This window comes from Zonotrichia albicollis, chromosome 4 (assembly GCF_047830755.1).
Source record: "Zonotrichia albicollis isolate bZonAlb1 chromosome 4, bZonAlb1.hap1, whole genome shotgun sequence".
In the NCBI taxonomy this organism is placed as follows: domain Eukaryota; kingdom Metazoa; phylum Chordata; class Aves; order Passeriformes; family Passerellidae; genus Zonotrichia; species Zonotrichia albicollis.
Window position 1 is genome coordinate 45695584 of NC_133822.1, and position 23061 is coordinate 45718644.

General features: G+C 39.8%; 1 protein-coding gene across 7 annotated transcripts in view; it reads right to left on the reverse strand.

Moving 5' to 3' along the window:
• Positions 1 to 23061, reverse strand: part of SYT1 (synaptotagmin 1) — a 336909-nt gene that overhangs the window by 83289 nt on the left and 230559 nt on the right. For all 7 annotated transcript variants that reach the window (XM_074539685.1, XM_074539687.1, XM_074539682.1 and 4 more), the window contains one exon: positions 5539 to 5723. In XM_074539685.1, coding sequence (XP_074395786.1) covers positions 5539 to 5723 — 185 coding nt within the window. The remainder of the gene's footprint in view (positions 1 to 5538; positions 5724 to 23061) is intronic.

Below are 23061 nucleotides of genomic sequence, written 5' to 3' on the forward strand. Positions count from 1 at the left end.
GTGTGAATTAGGATGTCTCACTGAACTGTGGATGAGCCACAGTGAGCATTAATGCCACCATGGGCTGAAGATGACAACAAGTGGGGACTGGCATGCTGACACCAGGTAGCAGCACTGTGGAATAAACACCTCACTAGTTCCCAGGCATCCAGCTGGGAAAACAAACAAGCACGTAACCAAATACTGCAGAAGAAAAGACCACTGCCAGCAACAGAGCTCCTGTCCCTCAGAAAGACCCTCTTGGATTTTTTTCTGGCAATAAAGGCTTGAGTTGCTTCAAACGAAATCCAGGCTCTCTAGGTGTCAGTGTGGATTATCCTGACTTCATTTGGGCTATTGTCTTCATGCTCCAAAGTCAATGCACTCTACTTTGGAATATTTCAGGGCACCTAACACTAAAAATCTTGTTCCTTCAGTATTTTGTCTACATGAGGGCAAGGGTGTTGGATGATCAACAGCTAGAATCATAAGGTGAATCAGTCTAAAAAAAACATCATATGTTGGAGTTTGGGTGGCTGCAATTGCAGCTCTCACTGTCATGTCACCCTACAACACCTGCTATTCAGACAGGAACATTAATCAGAATATTCTAAGTTAGTACATAACCCCAATGTAAAAGGAAGACCTAGGTAAAGGAAAAACAAACATACAGAGAAGTCAAGTGGCTGACTGAAGGACACAGTAAGTCAGCAGCAGAGCCAAGAATATACTACTCACACCCAAGGCTGTAGTACATACACCTAATACCAAATCTCCTGTTTCACCTAACACACACATTCTAAGCAAAAAATTCTTTACTAGATACAGTGTTTTAGCCTGATGAAATTATTAAATCTCCTTTTCTACAAATGCTTTCTGACCTCATAAAATGTTCAGACCACAACAATTATTATCCAAGTAACAGGGCTAAATCTTAGTAAGTTCTCAGTAGTGCTGTTCATGAATGATTATGCTCATTCCTTTTCTTAGCCCACAGGCTGAGTTTAATCAAGAATTTTGCTGTACCAACACATTAAATCCAGACATAATAAATCTGCAGCTATTACACCATCTCTGAAGCAGAGTCTTCAGGGCCTTTTTTTTTTGCCCCTCAAAGAAAAAAAGTAGTGGGAGCCACCAGGGGCATTAGTAGAGACTGAAAGTTATGAAGATGAAAACTGTGATGGGAAAATCTCATGAAAACACCAGAGCCAGCTGTCACTAGGTTGCACCAACAGAAATCTGTACTAAGACCACTTAAAAAACTTTGGTATGGAACACTAACAATTTAATGCCTGAACACTGTACTGAGATGTGAGAGCCCACAGCAAGTTTCATGAGGTAGCAGTCAATTTAGCAACACTTAGAAACTAAGACATTAAAAATACACATTACTTCTGTCTACTTTTGATATGGTGACATTTATAATAAAAGGAAATATAATCAGCAAGTTATTTTTATGTGCCGATCAATTTTAAACTTGAGCTTTCTGGTACAGTTTGACTTAGTATTTTAACTGTAGAAAGAATGACAAACTCTTTTCTTCTGCTCTCCTCCAGCCTCCCCAAATATATATCCAACCAAAAAATACCCAATCAATTTAGTTCAGCCTCTTGATGTGTGTATCAAAGCTACTACACGTCCATCTCTGCTAAGGAGACAGAGCTGTCAGGAAACTATGCATGAGAGCTTAAGTCTAAGTGCGTCCAAAGAGCAAAATAAACCTACCGCAAGTGACAATCCAGAACAGTCATGAGACACAACATTGACAAGGAGGACAGAGGAGGAAGAAATAAAAATTAAAACATCCACACACAAACATTAGTAGAAAACATGGAGAAATGACCTTTTTTACAGGTGTACATTCATTAACAGTTCTGCCTTCCCTAGAAGGAATCTAATCCTCCCAGGGGCCTTTGGTAGAGCTGCATACTCGACTTGAAAAAGTAAGCCTTGGAAATAGGTCTCAAGACTGGAAACCCAACCTCATTTTAAACTTATCTCCCATCCTACCTCAGCTACATCTTTTGATCATCTTCATATAAAGACAATTTCTCTTTTGAATTGTGTTTAGGGAAGTGGATATTTTGAAGCACAAATATTCTAAAAGAGACAAAAAATTTATTCCCCTTTCTGTAATATCTAGCTATCAATGTGCGACTTGAGCTGACTGAGACTCTATTTCAAAAGGATCTTAAACTATGCCAAGTTACATAGCTCTATAATGATTTGCCATGGATAGGCATGAATAAAAGTAGTTCAGAAGTTCTCCTCAACAAAAAAATCCAGACTAAGATAAAAATTTCATTTCCAGGAACTGTTGCTTTCAGTTTACCAAATGGCACTCTCTTCCAACTTCGTGTGCCTAGGGAACTAGGATCCTGCAAGATGCCACATCACTAGCAACTGCTATTGTGCACTTTTAGCTGAAGGCAGAAGTAACTACCACTTGCAGTTTCAGGCCTAACAATGACTGAAGTAAGTTTTTAGTTTTTGACAAGATTAGTACTATATGTTGCCCTTTATAATGACATTAGATTTACATCTTACTCTTCAACTACTTTTTTAACAATTTGCTTCTTTGAAGAGCTAAAAGGCATTCTTATTATTCCCCTTTCTGTTTTATGCCAGAGCCTCTAAAATGCTTCAATTCTTTTAACTGAAGTACATTAGATTTAGCATTGCCTTGAGTTCAGCTAGTAAGTGAAGATTAATCTCTTGGTAAGTGGAGATTAACTGTTAGAATAAGAAACACATCATACAGGAAAAAATGACAACCAAAATGTTGCATTAGGAATCAAGCTGGCAAAAGTTACTGAATGCTAAGGACTTACAGTCTGTACACTGTCAGACTGCTAGAAATGAATTTAAGGTGTGAATTAAAGAAACTTTCAGCCTGAGTTTGAAATCCCAGACAGTGAGGAGAGGTAGCTGGAGAGCTGGTGATCTACTTATTAAAGGTCTGAAATCTACACCAACTGTGAATCTACCCTCCTTAGGTTTAACTGTGCAAAACAAAACATGCTAGTTAAATCCCGAAATATCCAGGCAAATGTAGGTTTAAATAACTATACCAAGTATTTTGAATGGAATAATCTTAATATACCTATCTGTGCAACATTTCAAAATTTGAGATCTTTTTGTAGACAAAAGATGCAGGATTCAGCTTTTTATCAAATTTTCCCATTAAAAAGATACAAATGGAGCTCAATATTAATAAAATAATGTATTTTTGCATTTCAAATACTTGTTTTTCAAGAATCCATGGTCATTTATCCAGGTCCTAATGAATATAATTAAAAACACTTAATAATACATTGTAAATACAACAAAGGCCTTACATGATATGGAACAAATTCCACATAAATATCAATAAACAAATTGCACTTTATTTATCCTATGAGAAAGTAATAGGTTCATTATCATTAGCAGGACATAACAAAGTTCTCCAGAAATTTTTCCATCAGCATAATCAAAGCAGTTCTTCCAAATTATTCTGGGTTCAATGGGAGAGCTAGCTTACAGTAGCCTAGAATAAGCCAACAAGTGATGACCTGATTTTCCATACATTTAAGGGAAAATATCTCACAATTTCTTAATATTAATACCTCAGAACAAAGTCTATAAATACAGGGATGAATGCTAAATCAAAGTGCTTTAAGAGAAGGAGTTGGTGTCACATTCATCATATGGAGAAAAAAACCAGCAGCATAGTATCTTCTTCAAGAGAGAGCTCAAAATTTCTGCTCTGGTATTTCTTGAGCTCAGTCTCACTAATCTTTCTAACCTTGGAATACCTCCACCTACACTGGTGATTTTGTGTACTGACAATGTTTTTCTCAGGTGTGAATTTGTCTTGTGTTGGTGCCACACACTCCAGTACACCAGTGTGGCACACAAAGCACTGAATCTCCAGGAGGAACCAGGGTTAAAACTGCACACCAGCGCAGTATCTAAAGTACTCCACTTGCAATGGGGATGTAAGGGTCTCCAGCATTTGCTCTTTGTCCTCTTCTCTCTGAAACTGAAACTGGAAATGACGTGGATAGCTCTACACTTATCCATTATTTTCCTCCCCTTATCTGTGCTCCTTTTGGACTCCTCTTATGTGATCGATTGCAGCTGGTCATCAGACTTGTAAGGCTTTCTCACCCTCACCTCACTTCCTGATCTTGCTCTCCCCCTACTACACCCTACCTGCCTGGAAAAGCATGCGAACCTATTCCAGGACCCTTAAGACTGGCTGATGAGCCACACTGCTGGCTGTTCCCTCACTGAGCAGTGGCATTTCACCACTTGTTCTGCACTGGGCCATGGGCCTCTTTAGCTGCCGTGCTTTAAGATTCTCTTCTTGGCTCTTGTCCCTGACCAGCTGGCCTTAGTTCTCAGGTTCCCAGCTCTGACTTGTATTTCTGATCAACCTGCCTTCAGCTCAGCTTTCTTCTATGCTATATCCCAACTTGTGAAATCATCTCCCTATTCCTGAACATGCTTTTATTCTCTCTTTTTGACTGGGTTATCACTCCTGTACTGCTCTAGCTCAACCTCCCGGGAGTCTTGGGAACACAGACTTGACTATGCAATTAAAGTTATTTGCTTCTACTTATGAGGGTTTGCAAAGCAATTCTCTAAATTTCTTCAGTCCTTCCTTTTTGAAAAATCTAGCCCTTTGTCTTCTTAGCTTAGGAAATCTCTGAGCTTTGAGGACAAGCAGATACTTCATGTTTATTTCCTCATTCTGCTGCTCATTCCAAACAGTTTGCTCCAGGAAGAGCAAAACTCCCATGAATAAAAAGCTTTGTTTTCTCTCAGGAAGGTATTAGTTGAGTCTGTGGCCCTTAGTATTAAGCCCCGCAACCTCTGCTTCTCTTCCACCAAGCGGATCTGAAGGACAAGCTCTTCTGCCCTTATAAAAATTATGCTGCTCTCAAAGGGCATTATATTAATCTTCTCAAAGTTACTCAGTTGACTTACAGTTCCAAGTATGGCCTGTTATCTTTAATCTTCTCCTCTCTAGAACAAAATGAATTCTCCAAACATCACTGTGTTGAATGTCCCTGTGGTTTTTCTTTTTCATTATTTCTCCTTGCTCCTGACTCTCATTTTAGCCTCTATACTATTGTTTCCTTCTCAGCTTGAACTTTTGTGTAAAAAGAAATTCAGAGTTCACAACTACTTTTCTTTATCATGCAATCTCAGAAATCCTGCTAGTAAGACATATAAAGATACATAAACATTGGCCCTGAAAGAAAGTACAGTGAAAATTGCACACAGTTGCTTCATTTTGAAGCAAGCAGGACACCCTTGATAAACTCACCCCTTAAGGATGAGTCACTAAATGCCTGCTCTGTTTTTAGCAGAGCAGGGAAATTGGCTGGCTGCTTCATCAGTGGTGCCACACCCAGACTCAGCCCTTGTGATACCACTGAGAAGATGTTGTCAATCAGTCCACTCTTCACAGAGCTACTACTGAGACAACAAGCACAGCTTTTTCTAGACACATCAAACAGAAACCTTCAAATGCAACCCAAAAGTTCAAGAAACGGAGAGTTACTTTACCTGGTCTTTCATGCTTTTCCCTAAATCTTTAACATCTTTCATGTTAATAGCATTCTTCCCTCCCTTCTCCTTTCCCTTCTTCTTGTTCTTCTTTTTGAACAAGCATTTCTTACAGAGACAAAAGCAGCAGGTCAGGATTAATAGGACTGCAACTATGGCTATGGCTATTAAGGCCCAAGGTGGCACTGGAAGAGAAAAAGACACACACACAAAAAGAAGGTGGTAAACTGTTAGTAGGGTTAAATTTAGAAACAAGCACATTTCTCTCACAGCTAAGCCTTTTTCAATGAAAATGCCTGGCAGAAATACCTGAGATCCTTTCTAAAATATGCTGTCATCATTTATATATTTCTCCCAGCTGAGCATTTGTCCATACAAAGCCAATTTAACACATCTATCTATATACAAGCCTGGTGACACATATCAAACTCACCTGCAGCTATTTTGATTCATCAACCATCTGAAAAGAGTATATCCAAAATATTTACTCTGTGCAACCTGTAAAATGCTCAGCACATTTAAGCAATTACTCATTTCTTTCTTTAATCGTCTTCCCAACCCACCTGGCATTGTGGCTGAATCGCGTGGAACTGACTGGAAATTTCCCTTTTCTGGAATGGTGTCTGATCCAAGCAGTCAGTTCTAATGAACAGCCCTTTTCCTCTGCCCACTGCTGCACTTGACAGATTTGCAGATTCCTCGCAATAGCTGCAGGTCAAGGTCACCAGTGTAGACAGACCAAGGACAGAGGGCTGTCCAATCCACGGGCATTTGCCCTAGCTGGCATCATGCCCTAAACACTAGCAAAGTTTCAGCTGTATTCTCACCTATACTCTCCTATAAACAAAAGACTGTGCTACAGTTTTTCATTAAGTTCAGGCTGCAGGACATGGCTGAAGCATGAATAAATAAGAGAACACTTACTAGCATAAAATGTTCCTGTTAAAGATCAGAATTTTTGGAAAAAAGCAATTAAGATGACACTTAAGTACTCCAGAAGGCAATTATCTTCACACAAATCAGCTCTAGCGACTACTGATTCCCACATTTAAGCAGAGCACCTGACAAAATTTTAAATCTTGTAAACTGTCATTTTCTAAAATCTTGAAATGTACTCAGTTGGTCTGCAAGATACTCAGTACATTACCTAAAGGTCTCTAATATGATACAGAGCTACAGAGCAAAGCCAAAAAGTGAATCAAATTTGACATGTTGACGTCAGTGAATCACAAAAGGGAATGGATGGTATAAATAGAGAAAATTAATTGCCTAAAGGAGCTAAGAGGAGTGCAAAGCATAGTCACCGGAACTTCCACTACAAATTACCAGTTCAGGAACATGACAGAGCACCTACACCTTCCTTACTCTATATTTAATGAACTTATTTTCTAACTTTAATTGAAACGACCCTAATGACAGATAAAAATCTAGGAGAATAGTTAAATATTTCTGTAATATTTTTGTGCCTCCAATTGTTCATTAAATGCAGCTGCTATAAAAGGAAAGCTGTACCATATGTAGAACAAATGAGAACTGATTACTAAACAAATGAATGGTAGGACACAAATGGTGAATAGATTAGCAGCTGTTTATGGGATGTATTTTATGAAGTCAGCAGCAGCAATTCTGCAGTTAAAGCTGCATTAGATCTGCACTTATCACAACTTAAAATCTGTATTTCATGCATTAGTATTTAATTTTGTCTTCATATCTGGTGTAGTACCATTTTGTAGCACAATTGATGCTTTTACATATTTTTTTTTTACCCAGCACTCAGAAATGTAAACCCATCATCTTTCACAAAAACTATGTGCTCTACTCAAATTCTAAACTTCACACGTACTTAGTCTGAAACAGCATTTACATAACACTGTATCTAAGATAATCCACAGGAGTGATGATAAAAGGAAATCAATGATGCACCCAAATTTATCAGCTTTTTGTTTCACTGATTTGTTTGCAGTGCCTGAAGCATGAATATGGGGAGTAGCAACAATATGGGATGGGGTTCTGCCAGGAGGATGCCACTCTGTGAGGTAAGAGGAACACAGCATGAGCAGGTAAACTGTGAGAATCAATGGGTTGAGGAGACAGGGAATGTAGGCATTAACAGGACAAACACATATGCATCCTGCAGATGAAAAAGCTTGTGTAGGTAGTGAATTCAAGTGCCTTTGTGCTGAAAGTGTTGTATCAGGTGGTATTCTGGCACTGCTGCCTTGGTTCTCTGAAGCATGAACAATGTAGGGTACCTTGGGAAACATCTGAAACACTTGCAGACACCTCAGCTTATTTTTTACAATGTGTTGTCTGCTCTCATCTGTTTGTAATTTAATTTCAACCAATAGCTCTTGTGATGCAATTAAATGATCACTGAATTAATATCTGAGACACCAAGAGCTATGCAGAATTCCTCACTTACCTCTTCAGAAAAAATCTGCTAACTTTTTTTATTAAACAAAGCATAACCACTAAAATAAAAAAATGGAGGCAGCACAAAATCTGGACATTTACAAAACCACTGCAAAATTCAAAACCAAAAGGAATGGATTATTTTTCCCAATAGAAGTGTACGATCTCTGTCAAAGAAATGGCCCATTTGAACATTGTTGTCGACAGAGATGGCCCAGTCAATGGACGTAAATAATAGATTTTGGACAAGTGAAACATACAGCTGTCATTGGCTTTGAAGAGATGTTTGTTTTCTTTTAAAAGCATGATATTTTAAAATGTTAATCATTTTACATAATATTGACAAAATTTTCCAGAATTACTAAAGACTTTGAGAGTTTTTCTACCTGTGTTCCCCAATTTATGATGGTACCAGAAGAGCCTTAAATTTGGAAAAGATAAGGTTTCAAAAGCTATCTTTCTATAAAGTCATTGTCAGGTGGACAGACTGAAGTCACTAGTCAATTCGGAAGACTCAAATCTGCAGCCTTTTATTTTTAAGGATCCTGTTTACCAACTGTGACTAATATCTATAAAAACCTTATCAACAGTGTAAGAAATTTCTTTTTGTGCAGCGGCTAATATTGAAGATCCATACTGATCGATTTCAGTTGGACTTTACCCATGGTTATACCAGATTTTCAAAGAATTCTATTTTACCAGTGGACAACAGTGGGAACCTACAGTTTGAAGACTACCTCCATCCATATTGTACCAGTTTGACCAGGCTGAGCAGTTTGAAACCTCAGGAAGTCCCTGGACACGAACCATTGAACAAAAGAGCTCTGTGGCAGATGAAGCAGGGTGGGTGACTCGGAAAATGCTGATCATGACCCACGCAGATCAAGGTGTCAGGGAGCCAGAAGCTTCTTGTACAACTTGTTTTACCGACTGCCTGCACAAGGGGGTGCTTTGAAACAAGCAATGCTTACCTACCCGACCTAGCAAAAGCTATGGGTTTAAGGACAATGAATATGTGTGTAAACTTTCTGGTGTTTCAGTGCTATTTTCTTTGTTCTACTCCTCTGGGAAAATACAGAATACTTATTTTGAAGAAGCTGTCATGAATGTCTAAGTGATTTGGGTGATTCTACAAAGCTCTTAAAGACAAATCTATAAGAGGGGATTTGCTGAGTAGCAGTTAGTAAATAAGGTCTTGAATTAGTGTTATTGATCCAATCCAAAGTATGCTCTAGGACTTTAGTGAGAAATGCAGGAATGAAGTCTATTTGCAAAAGAAGAGTGTAGAGAAAAAGAAACACATGGCTTACTCCCGGGCAACAGCAGGGCACTGAAAGAAGTAAGCTCTAGGAATGTGTTGAATCAAGGCATTTTGAGTACCAATTTTGCATACTTCACTCATGCTAAACAACAGTCAGACACGGATGCAGATAAATGTGAGCTCTATTATCTCTCTCTTTGCCTCCTTCCACTAATGCCAGTGTTATGTGCATGTTGTGGGTCATTTGATGCACTTGATACATTTCACAAATAAAGCAACTGCAATGCTCTTAGATTATCATTTTACTTTGGGCTTAGGAGTCTGCTTACAAGGCTTATCTCCAGACCATACCCATAGGTTGTGCTCGTACTCATGTTCTGCAGCAGTCTGTGAGGGCACAATGGACACAGTGGGAATACACATTCCCAGAGGTCACCTAGTGATGCTCCAGCTGCAAAAGGCAATTTGCCCATGAGAGCCAACCTAATCCAAAGCACTGCCCCTACAAACCTCGAGTCCTCAGGACTGACTGCTTCATTTCACTGACTTGCTTCTGCTGAGCTGCACTAGGTACAGCTTGTGTCCCAACCTGTCATTAAATCTTGGTCCTTTGAGCATGCTAGATTCTAAGGGAAGGATGTATTACTGACTTATTCAATTTAAGAACTACAAATTTTGTCCTTTATATAAAGACATCCTTACTTGGCTTTACACAAAATACTTGGGGAGGTACAGGCCTTGGGTCTAAAACTGACATTTCCATGAGATGATCTAAAATTATCAAATGCCTTGGAGGACATCTGACTGCAGAGGAAAGACTTTAAGGGGGAAATCACAAAACGTGTAATAGCATCAAAGTGCTGCACTCTGAGAAAGAGAATAAAATCCTTAATCCTAATGATTTTCTTCCCTTTCTGAGTGCAATGTCAGAAGAAACTTTACCAACTTAGAACACAAATAGAAGGAAGGTCAATGAAGAACTGAAGAGAAGAACTGAATTAAAAAGTGAAGACTCCCATACCAAAAATACTGTTCACCAAAAATTCCCAATTAAGCAATTAAGCAGCCCCACTTAAACTGTGACAGCAAAGGACTATCAGATGATGGCAGCTTCCATGTTATTCAGGCCCATAGTATGTTGGAATTGATAAATATTAATAATCTATGTTTCAGAGGGGGCATGATGGTTAATAGGAAGCTGCAACTACCAAATAGCTGTATGTGAAGCACATTGTTGTAATCTAAAGCTCTGGTAGCCTGAATATGGGCTCACTGGCAGTTTTAGTTTATGAAACTATTTTTTTCTTAGCTTTTTGCACTTACAGCTTCTAATCAGGGAGGAAATTTCATACGTAGCCATATTCAGACTTTTTGTAAAGAAATTCTCCAGGGACCATGTTCTGGAAATCAACTTGACATTCATTAGAAACTACTTATAGAAAATGTCCTGAAAGCAAGGACCCAGGTAAAAGATACCACTGTGATAGCAGAAGGAATACAAAGGTAATCAATGCAAAGAAAAGAAATGCTAAAACATGGTAAAATGACTCAGGAAAGACAAAAAGTGAAAATACATACTTGCATGTGGTGATAATTTAAATACTAGCATTCAGGCTTACACAGCTACATTTCCACCCCAGACACTCTCCTGCGTGACCTCTTGTTTTAACAGCATGCTTGCAAAATATTACTTTTACTTTCTTATATTCACTATAACATTTCTTTCTTCTGTTTAAAGTTCACACTGCTACCTGTGACCCATCACTAGAAAGAACCATCACAAAACAACTTAATGAGTGCACTCATGCTCATATTTCTCCCCTCTATTTTTTGAGCATGTGCAGTTGCATAAGACTCTCTCTATGAATAGTTTATGGAAGTTACTGAAGCCTTAACTTTACTAAAAGAGGTACATTCTGACAGTGAAAGATCTCCACAAAAAATAACAGTCTGTGGAAGTGCACTGATCAGATGAGTTCACTGACTGAATATACCTCTGCCTATTGCTTTTTAGACATTATCATGCAAGATTATGCAAAATTTCTATGACTGAACATTCCATTCTTTGCAAACAAATCCACACTGAATTCAGCAGTAATCCCTGATACACATACAAATTTAGCCAAGGTGCTTGGGCTGTTTAAGACTATGATGTGTCTACTGTATGCTCAAAAACTGGAAATCAAAATGCATAAAAGAACTAAGATATTTACCTGAGGGCAAAACCACACCTACTATTGTAATTTGCAGGTCACTTATGTTTATTACTGCTGGTATGAATTCACCTTTTACAGCATGTGTTATGTTCTGTCAAAGTAAAACACAATTACCTAACACTGTATCTTCTTCCTGCAGAGCACAACTATTTGTCTGTGCTCCTCCCTCCCTCCCTCCCTCTTTAATGTGTTTTGCTCCTTCTCTCCTCCAGTTCCTCACTGCTCAGTCTCATCAACTCCTCTGCCCCTCCTCTCTGGAGACACATGGGGGAGAAAGCAAGAGAAAGCAAGATGGGAGAGTCCAGATGAGACAGGATGGTGCAGCAGCCAGAGGGAGTAAGTAAAGCTGCTGAGATATCTCCTTCTTGAAGGAAGTACCCCACAGAGATTGGCCTTCAAAGGCTTTCAAGCTTTAATGTCAGGTTTCATCTGTATAAATATTACAATGAAAACAGCTCCTCTGTTAACCTCCACATTCCCCTTCACCCCCAATCAAAATGCGACAGAGTAAAAGCAGAAGAGTGTTAGCACAGCCCTGTGCTCTGCTGGCTCTGTCACTGTCATGTGGGGCTGCTCTCTTGGGCTCATTTTCAGCTCAACTAAGGCACCACCTCTCTGGTGGCCAGATGGCTCCTCAGCAAGATCCCTCCTGTGGTCTCTGGCTGCCCTTCCCAGCAGTGCCATGCTTCTGCAGGGATGTCAGCTCTCCTCTTACCCTTTCACAGCTCTCAGCCCTCCTGCAGGCTCCTGCTTCCCACTTCCTCCAGCAAATACAGCAATTTCTTCCATTGCCCTCTATGAAAGATGATACACTGCACCTGGCACACAGGGACCCACAGGAGACACCAGCAGCCCAGCTTCCTGCTGGATGGCATGTCCCTTGGGAATGACTGGAATGCTGGCCAGTGAGACAAATAGAACAGCTCCCCTTTCCAGCAAAACCTCTAGGTCACTTCATACAGAAAACAGTGTAGGGAAAGGAATGACTTTGGGAAATATGCCTTCTACTCCAGTAGGGTGGCTGTAGCCAGGTGAGGGTAGGTCTCCTCCCAGGTGACCAATGACAAGATGAGAGGACACAGCCTCAAGCTGCACCAGGGCTAGGCATCAGAAAAAAATTCTTCACAGAAAGAGTGCTTCAGCATTGGAATGGGCTGCACAGGGATGTGGTTGAGTCACCATCCCTGGAGGTGTTTAAAAAAGAATTGATGAGGTACTCAGGGCCATGGTTTAGCTGATAAGGTAATGTTGGGTCACAGGTCAGATTCAGCAAACTCAAAGGTCTTTTCCAGCCTAGTTTACTCTGTGATTCTGTGAGATAATATTTTTAGAATGATTACTCTTATTGGCTCATATATCTGTTGCCACTAAACTTTTAAAATAAAAAATGAGTTCAGCATCTAGAAGTTACCAGAGACAGTACTGGGGCACCCTGAGCAGGTGGGAAAGATGAAGAAGGCTGGAGCCTCCAACCATATCTGGAATCCAGAGAGGTTTGCTGAGTACTCTTCACAAACTATGTAGTAACAACAGCTGAGGCCAAATACTTCCTTGACAAGGGACAAAATAATCCATGAGGCTAATATTCAACCATGACAAACAAATATGTAGAAGTCTGAGATGACTGCTTTCCATCATGTGAACAATTCTGTTCTGTGGTTAAAATGATGCTTTAAGTTTTAGCTTTCAGTTTTCCAGATTCTGTACTGCAGCAGTAGATAACTCTGAACTTCATATAAAGTATTAGCACGTTCTCCTCACAGTTTAGTTAGACAAAACAATCCTTTTCCAGCCCGAGACCCAAGAACACTGTTGCAGCTCCAGGCTCAAAAGTTATAAACAGTGAATTGAGAAGAGCAATCTGGGTGAATGGGACTTCATAATCTGAAGCTTAACCCTAATATGTAAGTGGACCAAAACTTATAAAAGTCTAAAAACTTGTGATCCATTGTCCATCTTGGGTGTAGCCTTGACCAGGCTCTTGTACTGCCCAAGTTGTATCCTTTGAAGGCCTTTTAATAAATACCTACTTTATTCCTTTAACTCTCTGGCCTCTGTTCTAGGTGGCCTGTCAAGGCATCAAAACCACCTTTCGCTTTTCTTGTGATATCCACAATATATTGAACCTCAAAAGATTGTAGGAAAATAAGACAATAAAAAAAATTGACTTGGAACTGGAAGTTTCAAAGTTACAAAATACTCCAGTTGCATCAATCCCAGGACTCAAAAATCAAGAGAATAAGCCTCAAAAATAATGAATCTGATGGGAAAAATAAATTATGCTTATGTATGTTTGATTTTCTTGTTTATTCTTTTTTGCCTATACATCTTTGATTTAATTGTTTGCAATGGACACTGGTCTTATACTCCTTTTCAGTTTGTATCGTATTTTCCTGGTTTGCCCTATGAAAATGAGGGTCAGTCATGTATTTAAATGTTTGAAAGTGGAATCACATTTCTTGTATTCTAGAATTAGTCATGCATACTACATAGGAATATTGTAAATTCCTACATTAAGTATGAACTCCCCTGCCTAGAAAGAAAGAGATAATTTGCATACCCTTTTTATAAAGTACTATGCAGGGGTAAAGTCCTTTAAAAGAGGAACAGATTTGTGAATTATGACAAGATGAACTTATAGAAACTCCATGTTTGCCAATGTTCTATTAACATATACAATATTAACACAGGATGCTATTACACAATGACAGGATTAAAGGACAATAACTACTATAAAAAGATAACAAATACTTGAATAGTACATAAATTTCCCAGTGAAAGTAAGAAACAACTTTATTTCTTTCTGGTAGTTAATATTACCTTAAAAGTTCTCAAATAGAAAATTGCTCATATTCACCAGCAATTTTCACTGATAGACCACAAAGTGTTCTTATAAAGGAGGTAGGTATCTGAACTTCACAGGTGGAGACATGCGTACATGCAAAATAAAATTACCTTGGTTAGAACACAGAAAACAGTGGGGGAGCATCAGAGCAGCAAAGTTCATGTCAAGTGCAGGTCCTAGTCACCCAGCCACAAGCACAGGGAGCTATGGGCTGGAGGATGCCATGCACATGGCGCAAGCATGGGCAACCTTGGACACCACCAGAGCAGCACCCTGGGGTGCACACACACAGCTTGGGGCCCTGCTAGCACAAAGGCCACCCAAACTCACTGCCAGAATGAACCCCTCCAGCACACCAAATCATCAGCAGCGTGGGCCCTGTAAGGCAGCAGAACCATACACACAACAGAGGTGCCCTATATCCTAGCATCAGGCCCCTTAAGGCTGCAATCTTTCTAACACATCTCATTGGCACCTCAGCTACCGCAGTGCCAGGAGCCTTGCTCAGCCTTAGGGCACCTGCTCCTCTCTGCTCTTTCCCAAGCAGCAAGTCAGAGGACCACTTTCAGATTTTGGCATGAATGTTTCATACAAAAGAGTGATGCTGCTGAGAAGGACAGGAACACGGCACTTCCTACCCTGGTGAAACAGTTACTATCTGTAGGGTAGTTACTGTGCCACAGAGAACCTCATGACATGCCTTGCTCTGAAAATGTTCCAGCCTTGTGGAAGCCTTTGGGACCTTAAAACTTAATTTTATCATTATAGATCTGCAGCACAAACAAAGAGATTTGAGTTTCATTTGTCATGCTCTGCTACTGTGGTGCAGCAACTGTGGATAGATTCTAGGTGCCTGCCAAAGCTGCTCTATCCCCTCTCTTCTCAGCTGGGCAGAGGAAGGTCCTGGGTCAAGATAAGGACATGGAAAAATCACTCACCCATTACTGTTGTAAAACAGACTCAGCTTGGGGAAATTAATTTAATTTATTACCAATCAAGAAAGGTATGATAAATAAAACAAAATATTAAAACACCTGCCCTCCACCCCTCCCTTCTTTGTGGGATCAACATTTCTCCTAACATTCTCTACCTCCTCCTCCTCTATGGCGCAGGGGGACAGAAAATGGGATTTGCAGTCAGTCAATCACACATCTCTACCCTACTTTGGACTCCTGCAGGGGGAAGACTCCTCACACTTCTCTCTTGCTACAACATGGGGTCGATGCCACGGGAGATAGTCCTGCACAACCTTCTCTAATACATGTTCTTCCCACAGGCTGCAGATGTTCACAAACTGCTCCAGCACGGTCCCTCCCTCAGGGTGCAGTCCTTCAGGAGCACACTGCTTTGGTGTGGATCCTCCATGGGGCCACCAGTCCTGCCAGCAAACCTGCTCAGCAAACAGCTCCTTCCAGAACTCTGCTGAAGCTCAGGCTTCCCAAGGGGTCACAACTTCCTTCAGGCCTCCACCTACTCCAATGCAGGGGCCTCCCCAGGCTGCAGGTGGATCTCTGTCCCTCCATGGACCTCCATGGACTGCAGGGTCACATCCTGTCCCACCATGAGCTACACCACGGGCTGCAGGGGAATCTCTGCTCCAGTGCCTGGGGCACCTCCTGCCCTCTGCCCAGACCTCAGGGTCTACTTCTTACTTGAAGCTTTAGAAACAATCTTTTTTCCTTCCTGATTCCTGATTGCCATTTTATTATCCAGACAGCAATACTGTAACCAGAATACACACACTAAGATGAAGCACTGAATTATGGGATACCAAAGAGTAAAAAGAATTCCCTCTTGACACATACCAAACTGATGAACCTGCCTGTAGAAACAGGTCTCCTGTTCCTTAGCTTTGTTGGCAGTTCAGATTTCAATTTCTCACCTAATTAAAAAATTTGGTTGAATTATCAGTGAAATGTACTGCCTCTCCATATGAAATCAGGTCAAATATTAAAATGTAAAGTACTTCTATTTTGTAAACAATCAAATTCTCTTCATAAAGGTATGACAGCCTCTCCTTTAGAACTGTATCTTTTGCCTCCATCCATTACACAGACCAGGAGAGCTATATAGTGACTTTGAACAGATACTAAGCAGGTTCTTATGTCTGTTTTTATCCAACCCTTGAAAAGGTCTGTGATGAACTGGTTTCTTTGTCCCTCTGAAAGGTAAGATAAAGACAGATTAAAAAGATTCTTCTACAGCCTGGAATGCATTGTACATGTCTTCCACTCATTAAAGAAACAGATTCTGCATTCTGCAGTTAAGGATTTTGGGAACAGTTAATTACAAAAATTTATTAATACTTTCAGACATAAAAGCCTTTGTTGGTTTTTCTTTTTTTTTTCAAATAGGTTCAACAGGAATCATTCACATACTTAAGTATAGTAAACAGTGAGAAAGATCCATTTTTAATAGGCTGGGGACCTTTTTCTACAGTGTCCAGAATGATTTACCAAAAATTAATTGCATGGTTGTAGTACTGATAAATCAATTATAAAAACAGTCAAGGAGCAAATCAAAACCAATCTTCTTCTTCCAGAGAGAATTATGTTAGTACAATTGCAGTACGTAGGCAGCAATTGACCATATAAGAAGGCACATTTCTTTCTGTGACAGGAATGTACCTCAAAAAGCATATTCCCTGTGCTGCCCAGTAGTGTATGCTCAGTAAAAACAACCAAATATCTGCATTTTTTCATCTGTTATTTTAAATGTACAGCTAAAACTTTGAACAAGATTCTTTCATTAAATATTATCTTTATTAATAGACATTCATTTGTGTGTGGGTAGTGCCTACAGGCACTGACTCAGAAAAAGTGCCTCAGCAGATCAGCCACCGCACACAGATGAAATAAAAGGACAATCTTGCCTGAGAGGCTTTTCAGTGAAAGGGCCCAAACCTGTGGGGTGGGCACGTGCCCATCTTGGTCTGACTCCCCACAAGAGCTGTGCCCTTGCCCAACCATCAGCCTACAAAGATGCACCAGACGTGCCCACTGCCAGATCCAGTGGGTCCAGGCACATCACAGAGCTCCCTGTGCACGACCCTTGCTAAATAGCCCTTCTATTCTTCTCACCAAGATCCTCCTAGATCCTGTCCCCCTAGGACATGAAAGCCCTCTTTCTGGAGAGAACCCACCCACACAGCTTGGCAGCTCCATATCCCACTGGTGGCCAAGCTTATGGCTATGGCTGGGTCCTGAAAGAGAGGACACAGCAAATGAAGCAGCTCTCTTTGCCAGGACCCTCCAAAAGAAGTGCCTAAGATGACTGTGCTGTTGAGGCACTTGCAGTTTGCTCCAGATTAAGACAACATAGTCTTGTCTATTTTTTTTGCACAAATGGTTGTATGGCAAGCACAGTCCCACTGAAAGTTCAGTGTGAGATTAAATTCCCTGTCCCTAGTCACCCTGACTGAAAGATCACACATAGTTCATAATTTTTGTTTATAGTTTGGCTGTAATACCAACATTGGTCCTTAGGTGCTGCAGGTAAATTAGCATGAGGCACACACATGTTCATGGGGATCATCAATAAGGTGCACTCTTTTTGGTTCAGTGTCCTCTCAAATCTGAATGCAAGTGGGTGCTAAGATTGCCAGGTAATCACGGTCTTGGTGCATGGCCAGCAATGCCTGAGGTGCAGCATCCACAGGCGAGAGCTCAGACCATGTATCAGCCACAGAAAGAGGGAGAGCAGGGTGCTGGAGTTGGACTGAGCTATTCCACCTCAGGATGGCTCGGCTCACCGCAGCAGAACAAAGCCAGGCTGGTTGCAGTAGCATGTGTGCATTTTTCCAAGGGACATCAGATTGTACATCAACAGTATCAATCATGCAGGGCATGCAGGAAATTCCTGGCAGGCATTCTGCTCAGCTCATGGACAGGACACCGCTTCATGAGACTGGGGCATAACGCTGTGGGCTCTGCTGCACTGGTTTATGGTGTGTGCCTGGTCAGGGCAGCTGGGCCATCTGCTCTGCAGTGTGGGCTGCCAGACTGCCTGGGGGTGTGTGCTGAAGGATTCAGTGGTCCCAGGCTGGCACCTCAGGCATTCAAACTAAAATCTTTTCATGACCTCTATCTATTAAGCAGAGGTGCTGCTTTGGGATATTTATACCAGTTTTTCAAATTTCAAGAGAACAGGTACAAACAGACCAGCTATCCTAAGCCTCATCCTCGTGCTGGGATGGAAAGACAAACCCATTCTTGTGTCACACCTCACGTCTGTTTAAAAAAAGCACCACAAAAGACAAATCCCTTTGCTCCTTCCTTGCTAAGATAAACTTGCCAAGAAAGCACCACTGGTACAAATGCCCACAAGAACTTTTGCAGCTCTCTGCTCTGTTCCACTAGCACACTGTTATTATCATGATGTGCATAAGAATACATATTATAAAAATACAATTTTGTGGAATCTGCATGTTATTAGACACTTATACAGTTAATATAGAAAAATGAAATGAAATTTAATCTGGTTATTCACAGACTGTATACAACTCAAATCCCTCACACAAAATGTTTTCACCTGCTATTTAATAAAAAAGCAGGCTTTGACCTTTCTTTCTCTTTTAATGTGCTCATTTTAATTTTAAAAGACTGAAGCAAAGAATCTAGACATGGGTTGAGCCCTTGCCTAGTATTTTGACCTCCTTTATTTTGAAAGAAGCTATCAAGGTTCCAAGCTTATATCAGCAGTGTCCTTTGTCAGAAAAAATCCATTTTCAAGGTATGCTTAAGGTTAATAGCCATGTTGCTTTTCTTTTTCAGAAGCTCATTTAGCAGCACAATTATGATGACAATGATGATGATTGATTACTAACTTCTGTCTTTTTGCACAAAAAGCACCATTCCTGACTGGATAACCATAAATGCTGTAATGATCATTAACGTTGTTGCAGGAACCACTGCCAAAGTGATAAATAGATTTGGTTTACATTAGCCACCAGTCTAAAAGCATCATTTGACCTCATTAATAGATCGAATAAAATCTGGAATCATGCTCCTCAAGAAGACTGTCCTTTTTAGAACAAGAACTCCATGGCTTTTTTTCTGATCTCCATAAATATAAGAGCGGAAATTTTGTACCATTGTAAGGTCACAATTCTCTCCAAAACACTCAGTGCAAATGCAGGGCATTCAAGTTTGTCGTAATTCTTCAGTCTGGAAGAAACTTAAACTGTTCCTAGGAGGCATTAAAAGATACCTGTACAAGACCAGTGAATCTGCGTTTCTTGTAAAAGTGGTCAGCTTGCTGAAGGAACCAAGGACATATTTATGCATAGAGGTCTGTAAATTTCATGTTAGTACACTGAAATTGCCCCCATATTATATGGTTGACGTACAGACACAGCATTTTAGATGTGTGAAAAGACAAATATGCAGACTACATTTGATGCCTCAATCCACAGTTACTACATGCTACAGTTTCTTTTTTTGTTCATCTTTAAGGTATATGTATAATACACTCCTCACTGCTGCTGTACTTCTCATTTTGCCTACCTAACAATGTCAGAAGTTCATAAATCAGCATACCTGGAATATGTTTTATTTCATACTGTGCTTTAGCCTTCTGCTAATTAGCCTAAATAATTAGTTTACATGAGCTCTAGTTAGGTCTTCTATTCAGCTGGGCCATGAGAGTGTGTTATAACTGCTATAGCTGTAACTCAAAGTGATAGTTTTAGTTTCACATTCAGATGATGTGGATCTGAAAGAAGCCTGGGAAAGACTGTTTTATAGCTCACATATCATCCTGAAGGACAGCACTACATATTCTTGTACAGTGAGGATTAATAGAGCTAGTTTGTACCAATACTTTTTTGGTGGTCTTGTCAAGTGAAAACAACTACTATCAGTATGTCTCTTAAGAGACATAAACTACTATCAGTATGTCTCTTAAGAGATATTTTCTCCCTAAAAATCTCACCCACTATTTTGATCACCCTTTTAAAAAAGTGACTGTAAAGTAGAGGGTGGAATATGAATATGCTAAGGACAGCAGAGGAACCATGAAAAAGAAGACTTTTCATCAACTTCTGCATTGTATTTGGTGATTGCTGCTGATTCTAAAATTCAGTAATGTTGACAATGGGAACCAGAAATCTGTTCTCCCCTCTGATTTTAGCCTTTAGTTTGAATTATTTCCTACACAATGCCGTGACTTATAGCATGAGTTAGAAATGCAGTCATAAATTAAAGCTTCTGGCTGGATGAAGAAATTTAATCTAAGTCTCTTAATTTCCTGGAGGAACACTCAACATATAAGATATATTTATATATATTTATGTATATGTTTATATATATTAAGAGTGGTGAGCTGTGCTACCAGTTTCATATAGGAAGACCCAGCCTTGTTTTTCTCCTACCCTCATTCACCCAAAACAAGGACTGTAGGCATCTGTCTTTCAAAGGGATTTTAATTCCCCACTGTTAAGTGGGCAGGTTTACCAGTTTGCTGCTCTGAGACATGTGTAAGGGATTTCAGATGAAAACCTTCCATTTTAAATCCTGTATCTGGCTTGCTGCTGGACAGCCAGCCTGGGAGGCTTTTCATTGTTCTGAGACCCCATGACTCCCACCTGTGCTAAGTCTGAAGGCCAGCCATGTAATACTAAATGCAGGCTGCAAGGTTTTCTCAAATTATGTCAGTCATTCTTCCTGAATATGACAGAAATAAATAAATTCCCTCTCTCAGTACCAGACTCCACCTTTGATTATCTGCATTAGGTGTCAGTTTTGCCTTATGCTGCCCAAATGAAAAGCAGACACATTCTGGGCACTTACATCCCTTATGGGATCTAGTTATAGAAGCTCAGCTCACAGAAAGAGCCTCCTTTCCTCCATCCTATTGACCCTGACTGTGCTCAGCACAGATTGATCCTACAAGTATGTCCAGACCAGACTTTGCACTAAGTGAAGCTTTCCTGTAAGGGCACATTGAAAACTCAATGCTGAAATGTCACAGCTCCTTCCTGTAATTGGGAAGAGAATAGGAAATAAAACCATATGCGAGGTCCTAAAGTCAATTCTCAGACTTTCTTGTTTCATTTTGCTGCAGAAAACAGTCATCAGGGTCTGACTCTGAAGTTCTATACTTGACTTGAATCTACAGTCCTCTGGTTGACACCACTCCAAGTTCACTGCTTATCTTTGAATTGCTTTCTGAATGATTTGTTAGTTGCATAATCAGAGAAGTGTTATGTTCCTTTTAACAACAGGAAGCAGCAGGCTTAAAGATCACAAAGAATGCCACTAAACCTCGAGAGCAATGAATTTAACACCACACCCTGTGTCCTCTCCTGAGACAGGCATACATTTAATTACAAAATAAATTTTTTACTTTAGTAATATTTTGCTCCAGTATTTACAGCCAACCTTAGAAGCTGCTCATGATGAACATATTTTCTTACTGCTATTTAAAACCCACTGCATTCCCTCATTTTCAAGAGGTCATCTCACTTACTAAAATCATTTAATTAAACCCTATTCTTCTTACTGGATTAATTTCATTGCTGCTAATCAGAGACTGAAACAAAAATCAAATTTTAACATTAGAAGCACACAGCAGAATTCTTGTTACTGTCTCTATATAAATACCTTTTAAAATGGATTTGAAGTGATTAATCTCTGGTTTGGCCAGAAAGGCAAATAAAAATTAGAAAGGAATGCCAGGGAATGCCTAGGAAAAACAATCACTCCTGGAATTAAAAGTCAGTTTGCTGAAATCAAGGGCTGTGTTTCTGGTGACTTCTGTCCAGTGAGTTATGTGTCCCAGGTTTCCAATTCTTCTAGCAAGTATTCTGCCATTAACTAAAGAAGCTCTCTCCTAATAAGAACTTTGCTACAGCTCATCAACCATTCTTTCAAACCTATGGCACCACCAGTAATGAACAATTAATCCTCTGCCTCCTCAGAACTGAGTTAAGCTTGGAACAGAGAGGAAAAAGCAGCGAAAGAAAATGGGTTCTGTGAAGCATGAAGAAATTAAAATAAAAACATGATAAAGAAAATAAACATTAATGGTAGATGAGCAATCAATAAAATCCACAGCTTGCAAAGATTGCCTTGGAAACTAAGTGCTCTGAAGGAATTTAAATAAGTATAAATGGAATCTGAGAAAGATTTATTTAAGAGTGAATTAATTCTTCAGCATATTTTCCTTTTTTACTTTCTTTGCATGATTGTCTCTTAGGCTACTTCATTTTCTGCATATGGTGCCACAGGACAGCAACAGATTTATTTCTAAGTTATATATATTCTTCCATAGTGATTATTCCAGCAAGAAAAATGTTAACACATTTAAATTAGTGCAAATGAGATAGTGGTTTGTTATTGGCTGAAAGTGCTTCAAAAAAGACTAATAGTGATACACAGATGCAACTTTGCATCTGCATTCTAATTAAAACTAATCTAATTAAATATGGTGCCCCGGCAAAGTTGCTTGAGCACTACAGAGAACATGCAGAATTCCTTTTATAGTTGGATAGAGCTTCCAAGAGCAAGTGTGTCTGCCATTTCACTTCATTCGGAACCACTTTAATAGCAGGTGAGTAATCAGCAAATAAATTCTCCATGGCTGCCTTGGAATTGTTCACTCAGAGAGGCAGTGATAATGTATCCATAGATACAACAGCAATGGAGGCCACATGGAGGCAATGACCTTTCATTATGCAAAACAATACAGCTGGAAAAAAGAAAAAAGCTTGAAGCCATAAGTCATCCTTTAGCCTCACTTATTAAGGAAGAATTCTACAAAAAAACCTACTTGTGCAAATGAGTTACATT